Source organism: Carica papaya, chromosome 2 (genome assembly GCF_054855325.1).
Source record: "Carica papaya isolate Zhongbai chromosome 2, ASM5485532v1, whole genome shotgun sequence".
NCBI classification, from domain to species: domain Eukaryota; kingdom Viridiplantae; phylum Streptophyta; class Magnoliopsida; order Brassicales; family Caricaceae; genus Carica; species Carica papaya.
In genome coordinates, this window is record NC_142310.1 from 3971547 (window position 1) to 3982601 (window position 11055).

At 30.6% G+C, this 11055-nt stretch overlaps 1 protein-coding gene across 1 annotated transcript; it reads left to right on the plus strand.

Annotated features, from left to right (window-relative positions):
• Window positions 1–4929: 4929 nt before the first annotated feature.
• Window positions 4930–7956, plus strand: LOC110808659 (jasmonate-induced oxygenase 2-like). Its single transcript, XM_088212805.1, has 3 exons — window positions 4930–5712; window positions 6091–6421; window positions 7615–7956. The coding sequence occupies exons 1-3, from the start codon at window positions 5180–5182 to the stop codon at window positions 7861–7863; spliced, it is 1113 nt and encodes a 370-aa protein (XP_088068931.1). The 5' UTR covers window positions 4930–5179; the 3' UTR covers window positions 7864–7956.
• Window positions 7957–11055: the final 3099 nt, after the last annotated feature.

The following is an 11055-nucleotide window of genomic DNA, read 5'->3' on the forward strand; positions in this document are numbered from 1 at the left end:
CAAATTATTTTTATTATGTGATTTGAATTGTTATATAGATTTCAACAATTATATATCTTTCAAAAGTAAAATTAAGACATCACAGCCAATATAAAAAAAAAAAATTCTTTTAAAAATATAATAGCTAAAATAAAAATTATAACCCAACATATTTCTATAATCGGTAAAAAAAGTTTAGAAGCTACGTAAAAACTAAATCGAACCATACATTTTCTAAATGATTTGATATTAAAAGTTGACTAATTATCATGAATGCGGAAAATCAATAGTGTGAGATCTAATTTTATTTTAGCTTCTAATAAGAAATTCCTTAGCTTAAGGAATACACTTTTTAAGTCATTAGAATCATAACTATAAATTAAACTTAAAATTAATGTTTTTCATATTCTTCATACCATATAAAAAGGATTGAGGATGACGTTTCTTTATTGCTTTATTTTTATTTTTTGATTTATTATTTGTACGTTTAATAATATGTATATATTAATAGTTTTTTCTATTACAAAAATAAAATATTTTTTTAAAAAATAAAATTATATTTCAATTGAATTCGTCAAATGGATTGAATTAAAATTGGGTTAGTTGTTTTTTTTTTAATTGTATTATAATATTGGAAATTCTTCTTATTTTTTTTTTTGAATTTTTTCATATATTGTTTTTGAAAAAAAAAAAAAAAAACATCTGGAGGTTCTTACTGTAATAATACTGATAGCGATTCCTAGGTGGTGATGATGTCATGTTTAAGTCATGGATGATGTTAAGCTATTGCTAAAAAACAAAACTGATTTGTCTAAAGACAATAACACGTGTGTGTGTGTGCGTGTGTGTATTATATTGGTCAAAGGTTTTAATTTTGACCATTTGGTTAAAAATGGATTTTAAAGAAAATATAATATACACATAAACTGATATACAATAAATAAAAAATTAAAGAGTAAGGATTTTAATTAGCTGAGAACAATTTATCTTCAAATTTATTAACTTACATTTCAAAAGGATTTTATCCATTAAATGTAAGTATAAAAATTAATATATGTGTTACATATATATATATATATATTTGTATAAAACTTATTAAATATTTAATTAAAACTGTACTCTTAAACTTTTTACAGTAATAAATACTATATAAAAAAAGTAACAGTAATTATTACACATATCTTGTACATATCTCTTTACCTTTTAAAATGAACTAAATCATGAAAGTAAAACAGTAATTTATGTTATGTACATGTGTATTTTTCATTTGTCACGTGTGCATATATGTGTTGTGTGTACATATTTCCTTCAGCATGTTATTGGCAAATACGTGATGGCCACCCATATTATTATTGGTCAGAGAGCCTTTAATGTTAAATTCGTACGCCTATATTAGTAGGGCCATAATTTTCAACCAAAATACGAAGGCTATTAAATTCCACTCTCATAATTTTGTCACATGAGCAATTGAATTTTTTAAGAGATAAACAAGATTAAAATATATATATATATATATATTAATATACATATGGTGGGTTTTGTTGAATTTTCACTTTTTTTTTTTTTTGTACACATTCTCTTATAATATTTGATAAACAATATCAATCAATTGATATTTCCACTCATTAACTATTAATTACAGGAGTTTAATTCTAATTCGTACTTAAGTTTTTAATTCTCTTAATTTTATTAATTATTATACCATACTAAAAATAAAAAAAACATTTAGAATTATTCATCTCCATTTTAAAAAAATTATTTTTATTTTCACTCATAAATACTGTAGAAATAACTTTTAATAAAGATATTTTTGTTTGTTGTAAAAGCGGTGAAATCATGATAAACAATAATTTTAATATAAGATATGACATTTGTTAGGTTTAAATATATTATTGAGTAGGGGTTAGGATAAATATTTAATAAGATTTTTTTATTCTATTTTATTTAATATTTAAGAGTTATTAAGTAAGTTTAAAAAAACAAAAAGTTATATTTGAAATAATTTTTATAAATTAGATTATCGGTTTAAAAATTAACCGATGATAAACATTCTAATGTTCTTATTTTATTTATTTATTTTTTCTTTTTCTAAAATTGTGAATCATATGAAATTTCCACATAAAGATTAGTGATAATGGCAATGCCAGCTTGACTCTTAGGGAGAAAGAACAATTTCGTTCGTGATAATGAAGACAGCTTCATGGTCCCTTCAAGCTTTAAGATTATTAATCTTACCCCTTAAGTTTCACATTGTCAATGAATCCAAAATCGAGAGATGAGAGTCTGCAATTTTGAGAAAAATGGTTTTCTCCTTCTGTTAATTTTTTCAAGCTTAATATTGATGGTTTAGCTTACAGTGAGACTTATGGTACCATCGTTGGTGGACCCTTTTGCGATAGCAAAAATAAATGGGTGCTAGGGGTCATATGCCATAGCGATGTTCGATATCTTTTTCAAAGATAAAATGGTGTTCGGTATGTTATATGTGGCTATAATATGTATGTGTGTGTGTGTGTGTATATATACAAGATATTTTGCCCTGAGAGAGAGAGCGAGAGAGAGCAAATCAAAATTCAACACGGCGCCGAAATGGCCACCCGCGAGGCCCGCTCACTTACGCTTATGTCATCACTCAAGATCACGTGAATCCCTAACATCACGGTTCACATATATATATATATATATATATGTATGTATGTAGTCCCGCTCACTTATGCTCATGAGTCATCCATCGCTCATGTTCCCGCGAGCTCCCATGTCATGATTCATATATAGTGTATGTGTATGTATGTATGTATTTATATATGAATGAAATTATAGTGTGATGGACCGAAAATGGTTGTGGACCTTTCTTTTGTGCCCCCGTTTGTCGACCTAAATAAAGAGAAGGTATTGGTTTATTATTTATATATATATATATAAAGTATTTGCATGGAAATTATTTATATTTATAATCATAAGTATTAAATAATTTATTATCAAGTATAAGGTTATTATAATAAATTTAGGTATCAAAGTAAGATCTAACATTGAAATTTAACAATTAGAAGGTAAATTGTATAATAAATTATAATGCAAGGAATTTTTTTTATTTAATTTTAAAAAAATTGAGATTTTTCAAATAATATATATTAGTAATTTAATGATTGACTTAAGTTGCGCATGAACTCTACCATCTATCATTATTACTATTTCGAATAAAATTACTGTATATTGCATTGACATGATCGCCATTAATTTAATCATCCATATTAAGTTTGATCTAATATGTTGGTAGGGCTATCTAACCTATTTCAAGACTTTTGGTTCCTCACTAATACCAAGCTCTTGGGGTACTCCATCCATGGACAACTTAAAATAAGAACAAGCTTGACAATTGTAAAATTTTAAGGACGTCGTGACGGCTTTCTGGCCTTCATGAACGAACTTATTCATTCATTTTCATAGTAGTCATGTCATAGCGGAGAATGTTATTTTCCAACTCACTATATCACGAGCACTCATATTCAAAAGAATATTTTATTTAATATGTTTATTAAACAAATAGAAAAAAATTAAATAATATACATACCAATTAACCCTCTCCAAAAAAAGAAATTCGCTTGTAGATTTCTTGGCTAGGTTGGTCATGGATAGAGAGGTCGACCTATTGGCTTGGTTATGAACAACCTTGAGTTTCGTGCTATTATATCCCTATTTGTGGCTTTGGTGTTTTTTGTTCGTGGGTGGTGTTATTTTGCCTTGTTGGTTTGCTTCTTTATTTTCTGTTTGTGCTATTTCATGTGTACTTTCTGAGTTTGATTGTATTTTTTTTTATGAATTAAGTGTATTGCTTAGTGGCTTTGTATTTATATTCGAACTATAATTATCTTTTATTTGCTAATTTTTTAAAAAGAAAAAAAAATTCATTTTATATTTTTTTGGATGTCGAACAATCTCTAATAACATGGATGATACTCTCACTATTCACAGGACACCAGATGAGAGTATTATTCATGTGATACTAAAGGTGCAGGTCATCTTGTATGAGATGGTGATGTTTCATTTCTTCATTTTTTTCGTATGCCTTCCTAATGGATCTTTTGAAAGGTTATTTGGTTTCAAATTCTTTTATTTTATTTTTTTTTTGACTTTTAGTGAAAATGTGCATACTTCAAGATTCATTTTCGTACAACAAGGATAAATACATTCTAAAAGTGATCTTAGCATTGTAGTAGAGTGAGTTGCTATTAATTTTTTTTTTTCTTATATTGTTTTAGTTGAGTAATTATTATGAGTTGTTTAAATTTCAATTTTACGAAATAAAAATGAGAATACAAAACAAACATAATAATTATAATAGTTATAAGTGTTAAAGAAGAAAAAATTCAGGGTACTTAAAGACAAAGTAAATTAATATGTTAAAGTAGAAGAAAATTATTGTATTAAAGAGAAGTAAATTAAGATGCTAAAAGAGAAAAAAATGATAATATTAAAGAGAAAGATAATAAGGGTGCTAAAAGAGAAAATAGACCAGTATATTAGAAAGAAAAAATAAATCAAATTAAATTAAATAATAAAATTATATAATTTATAATTACTTATTTATTTTTTGTCCTAAAAAATCTATATATATAAAACTGTAACATTACATAAAAAAATACATCAATCAAAACCATTTTTAACACTAAGTAAATTTGGTTTCTAATTCTAAGTTATAATTCTTTTTTTTTTTTTTCATTTTATGTTTGATTAAAAGGCATATATATATATATTATCTCTCTCTCTCTCTCTCTCTCTCTCTCTCTGTCTAACCTGAGATTAGATCATTCTAAAAACAAATTTCTCCACTTTAGCACTTGAATCCTACTTGCGTCCGGAAATTAAACTAATTGATGGTCAAAAGCAGAAGAGTATTGACTATCATCCTCCACCCTCTCTACATCCAAATATATATATATATATATACATACACATTTATATAAAATCCTCATTACCTTCACGTTCTCCTCCACGTCCACTTCAATTTCCCTCCACTTCCCATCCCCACTACCTTCACACCTTCTTTTAACTGCTCCTGCTCTCCCACTCATCCTTCTTCAACCTTCAATTTTTCCCAGAAAAAAAAAAAAAAAAAGTACAACTTTCTTGTGCTTATCATAATCAACCCTGTTATTGATATATATATATATTTCACAACCACTACTATTCTTTTCTAATCATGAGCAACATGGAGGACTGGCCTGAGCCAGTGGTTCGTGTTCAATCTTTGTCCGACAGCGGCCTCTCATGCATTCCCCCTCGCTATGTCAAACCTTTGTCAGATAGGCCAACGTTCGAGAATACTTCCTCTAATTACGACAACGCCAATATCCCAATTATTGACCTCTCCGGCTTGTTTGAGAACAAAAATGGAGATTTAATAGTTACGAGTAGTAATAATAGTAGTAATAGTAATACGTTTAGTCAGATTTCGGTGGCATGTCGTGAATGGGGATTTTTCCAGGTGGTCAACCATGGTGTAAGCCATGAATTAATGGACGGAGCTCGAGAAGCATGGCGGGAATTCTTCCATTTGCCGATGGAGAAGAAACAGAAGTATGCTAATAAGCCAAGAACTTATGAAGGATATGGTAGCAGGCTGGGGATCGAGAAAGGTGCGATTCTTGATTGGAGTGATTATTATTATCTTCACTATCTTCCTTTGTGCTTGAAAGACTTCAACAAATGGCCTGCTTCACCTCCTTTTTCCAGGTAATTAATTAATTAATTAATTAATTACTCAATTAATCACGTTTTTTTTTATTCGGTTCAGTTAATCTAGTACTTGAATTTTGAACTTATTTTATGTTTTTAATCATTTTTTATTAAAAAATTTAATTTTTACGTAAACCTGACACATTACTTAAAATTTACCATACAGTAAATTGGGTTTTCGTTTGTGGGTAATTTATAATTGCGACGTACATAAAGTATATCAAAAAATACAGTTTAGACTTCCAGTTTAAAGATTGTAATTGCCAGATTGGCGGTGTTATTTATTTATGTATTTATTAATTATATTTAACCGGACAATAATTGGGTTCATTAATTAATTTGATTCAATGAACTGGGTTTTGTCAAATTATGCAGGGAAATCATAGATGATTACGGGAGAGAATTGGTGAAGTTATGTGGGAGATTAATGAAGATTTTATCAATAAATCTTGGGTTAAGAGAAGATCATCTTCAAAATGCATTTGGAGGGGAGAATATTGGAGCATGTTTGAGGGTAAATTTTTATCCAAAGTGTCCGCAGCCTGACTTGACTCTTGGCTTGTCCTCACATTCCGATCCCGGCGGATTGACGCTGCTGCTCCCCGATGACCAGGTCCTCGGCCTGCAAGTCCGACGAGACGGCCGGTGGATCACCGTGAAGCCCGCCAAACATGCATTCATCGTTAATATTGGCGATCAAATTCAGGTAATTCTGATCAAGATTCATTCTTTGTTTTTTTTTCTTCCTTCTTTTGATTTTTTGCTATGTTTATTAATGCAATTGAATTTTCTGTTCGTTATCCATAGAAATAAAAAAATGTTTGGCTATGGATATGCTTCAAACCGGGGCACGTGGAGCGGTCCCGTTTGAATGGATGGTGTGTGTGTGTATACATATACATATATACACACACACACACACTCTTAAGAGGAGTCAGTTATTGAATTCTTGACATATCATTTCAATTTCTCCTTTTTTGGAGGATGGTTAGATGAATTTAGTCATATAAAATGTTAGATGGACCAATAATATCAGTTCTTATATGCGTGTGTATATATATATATACACATATTTTTTTTTCTACTCTGTGTATGTATATTAATTATTGTACATAAACCATATATTTGATGAAAATATATATATATATATATATATATATATATATATATATATATATAAAACATTCACGTGTGAGGCGATGAAAATCATGGGAAATTTATTCATCCCATGAATTTTTTGGGAGAGTGGATTCGAAAGAGAAATTAGTTGTCCTTTTCTTCAATTAAAATATTTTAGCAAAAAAATGTACAGATGCTTATATAATATTACGGATAATAATGAGTTAAATGAAAAATACTGGATATGATTAAATAAAGTATTTTTCAATTTTTTTTCTTTCAAAAATGAAACTGGATAAACATGAAGTATATATATATATGAATTTACCCTGTTACCCTTTAATTTGGATTACATTGCTAATATATATTATTCCTTTGGATTTAATTAGAAATTACTTAAACATCTCTCATCAATTTGCTTATATATATATATATATATTTAATTTTGATGTCTTTTGGACACTATTCATTAATCATGCAATGTAAGTAATTACGTCAAGTTTTTGTCATTAGTTATATATGGTTTTACTATATTATAAATGTTTTCTTCGAAATCTCTCTCTCTCTCTTATATATATATAAGTATATCATCCTAATTGACCCTTAAAAAAATTTAGATATAATGTCTCATAAATCAATATTCAAAACTTTCAAAATTTATTTTGAAATTTAAGTAAAAAGTAAAATAATATTTAAAAAAAATTCAAGCTCGTATTACATTCAAGTAATATTTTATTTAATATAATTGCATTAATTAGTACTTCTCAATATGTGATTTAGGTATTAAGCAATGCAATTTACAGGAGTGTAGAGCATAGAGTGATGGTAAACTCAGCACAAGATCGTGTCTCTCTTGCCTTCTTCTACAATCCTAAGAGTGATATTCCTATCGAGCCAATAAAAGAACTTGTTACAGAAGATAGACCTGCACTATATACAACTATGACATTCGATGAGTACAGACTTTTCATTAGAATGAGGGGTCCTCGTGGTAAATCTCAAGTGGAATCTTTAAAATCCCCACGATGAGATATTTAATTTTATTATAATTTAATTAATGCAATTCAGAAAATTATTCAAAACAATATAATTTAAAATACTATATAATTATTATTTCTTCAATTGTCAACCATATTATTATTATTATTATTGTACGTAGTTAAAATACTACTCCATATGTAATTTATAATTGATTTGATTTTATTAAATTGTACATGATATGTAATTGCTATAAAGAACATAGTGAAAGATATAGCAAAAAAATGAAAAATTATTTCCTTCTTATCTCTTAGTTTTATTTATTGGGATACTAATGATTACAATATATATATTAATTTAAACATATTTAAAGTAATTACAGTCTAATATATCTCAGGTTTTATATTTTTTTTGAGAGAAAAATAAATCCATCAAGTCAAATAAGATGAACCGCATCTCTTGCTAACTGTTTATCCTCTAGTACGAGGGTGAATGAATTTTTCTAAAATTAGTAAACAACACCAGTCCATCGACATCACGAGACATACCAAACTTGGTCATCCAACATCCCAATAGAGATATCACAATTCGATTTTATACATACATGGTAGTGACGGACAATTATATTCTAAGTTGATTTTTGTAATATCCGGACTCAAAAATTAGTATGAGATTAATTTTGACAATTTAAAAATAAATAAAATATTATTTATAAATTAATTTAATTTAATTTTGTTAAATTATTAAAAAAAATATGTTAGGGATGTAATTGAAAATAATTCTGAAAAAAATAGAAAAAAATTTGAGTTCAAATAGTACTTTTGAAAGAAAAAATAGAAACAGATGGTTAAAGTGCAAAAAGAGAAAATTTGTCTGCGTAGAACGGTCCAGTTAGCATCCCCAACGAAACGGAGTACTTCGCGTGGTAAGACACGATGATGTTAGCACTACGTAGGAGGCCAAGCGGGCAATCTGCGTGCCCAGTGATCGGACCGCCCAGTATTGATCCTGTATGCGTGGCTGCTCAGATTCGTTCCCTACTTAAGAGTGATCGAATGAACGAGATTAACCACAATGAACAGTGCATATTCATTTTCTCCTTATGCGCAATCGGACAGACGAGATCAATCGTGATGAACGACCTACATCGACATAAGATTGGTATAAATAATTCACATCGCATGGGAATTCAAACCCTAACTGGCAGCCCCCCATCGGAGAAGAAGAACCAGACGTCGGAGAAGGAGGCCGAACACCGACCGCCACCGGATCGGAGCCACTGTTGGCCACCAAAAAAGGTAAAAATTTCTCATATTGGTTCGGAATTTGATTTCGAGTATCTTTGTGACCCAATCGGAGCAAGAGAGATAATGGATGGGACAGAAATCACGAGTAAAGCTTGATGGAGCCGTCACAGCCAAAACCCAAAAAATCTCTCCAATGAGCCCTTTCTGCAAAAGAGGACTGGTGGAGCCACCGTATCCGGAGGTCCCCCTTCCCGTAGATTTGATTTTTGTGATTTTTCAGTTAACTGAGGTCCCGTAACTTTTTTTTTACAAGGATACGTGCAAAACAGGCCAAAATTAGTCAAAATTGGCTAGGCCGAGGTGAACCGCCGCTGTAGGCGACAAAGCCTGTGCCAGAGTATGGCAACGCTGCCATGCTGGAACCCTAAAATTGCCCAGAAAGAATTTTGAACATCGATTTTGGATTTTGGAAAATTTTTAAGTATGTGACGAGCATTTTGGATTTCTACAGGAAAAATTCAGAAAATCTGGTATCCGTTGAGAGACATAGTAGACATCGCAACATCTCAAAACACCAATCTGGATAAGGATCCCTCACCCTGTTCTCCATTACGGTAAATTGAGACTCAATGATTTATAATTTCATATTTTTATGAAAAATTAGAGAATCTTAAAAATAATTACAGGTCACTAGTAGAGTTGGAACCAGTTAGTTCACAATTTTTTGAAATTTCTGTTTATTTTCCTATACTGCCTTATTTACTTGTTATTATATGGTGCACGTTCTTAAATTATACTAGTTCACTACCCAGACTCTCTTCAAATGTTAGTGAAGGTTGTTCTAGGAGGTTTGTTTATTCGTTCTTCTTTTTATTTTCTTACTTACCATTTGTCTTTTAGTAGGGATATTTCTGTAGTTCTATTGGGCAATCTAAATTATTATGTAAGGAATGTAAACCTTAACTCTATTAATCGCTTCCGCATTTAAATTATAAATTCATTTCTTTTAAGATTCTGGGTCTTTACAGTTGGTATCATAGCCGCATTCTTCAGAACTATTCCTTACATAAACACTTAAAAACACTAAAAAAAAACAAACTATCATCCAAATCTTCCTTGTGAAATACAGGTACAAGAATATGAGAAGAGGAAGACCCCCATTAAATCGAGCAGCTATGGATGGTTCACTTCGAGAGGATGTTGACCGACTCTTTGAGATATTGGAGAAACTTATCTCAGCCCAGCAAGCCCGAGAGGAAAGGAAGAAGTTGTCTGACCTTCCCCCACTACCACAGTTTGAGCCACCCTTACAGCAAAAAGATTTAGAGCCACCCCAGTATAACCCTGATCTTCCACCGTATCATCCGGTACCACCACATAACAATATGGTGCCTCCATCGTATCATCCGGCAGCACCACAAAGTAACCCGGTCCTTTTTCAGCACAATTTAGTCTCTTTTTCACTGGATCTAATTCCACCCATGATGGACCCTACCTACATTAAAAAGTGTAAAAGACTAAACTAATCTACCTTTGCAGGGGTATCATCTTTTAAAGAGGTCAATTATTGGTTAGTTGAAGTAGAGAAGGTCTTCGCCACTCTTGGGGTGATTCTCGAACAAAAAGTTGTACTTGCTACCTACATGCTTATGGGAGAGGCAGGTCGCTGGTGGCAGTTAAAGTAGGCCACCCTGCCCATTTCAGTCACTTGGGAACAAATTCCTGATGTCCTTCAATACAGAGTATCTCTCAGAGCACCTCCAACATTTGAAAAAAATAGAGTTTGCACACCTAGTATAGGGTGATATGACTATATCGGAGTATGCTCAAAAGTTCTTAGAGTTAGACTGGTATTCCCATGAAAACATGATGGATAAAGGCAGAAAGACAAGAAAGTTTGAGTGGGGCATCCGTCTTGAGATTAGACAGCAGCTGTACGTATTTGAGCTCAGTACCTACTCAGTCGTTCTGACTAAGGCAAAAGTGCCATACATAT

Coding starts and splice junctions, on each gene's coding strand:
- LOC110808659 (XM_088212805.1), top strand. CDS start 5,180: ATGAGCAACATGGAGGACTGGCCTGAGCCAGTGGTTCGTGTTCAATCT. Junction 5,713..6,090: donor GCTTCACCTCCTTTTTCCAG/GTAATTAATTAA, acceptor CAAATTATGCAG/GGAAATCATAGATGATTACG. Junction 6,422..7,614: donor ATATTGGCGATCAAATTCAG/GTAATTCTGATC, acceptor TATGTGATTTAG/GTATTAAGCAATGCAATTTA.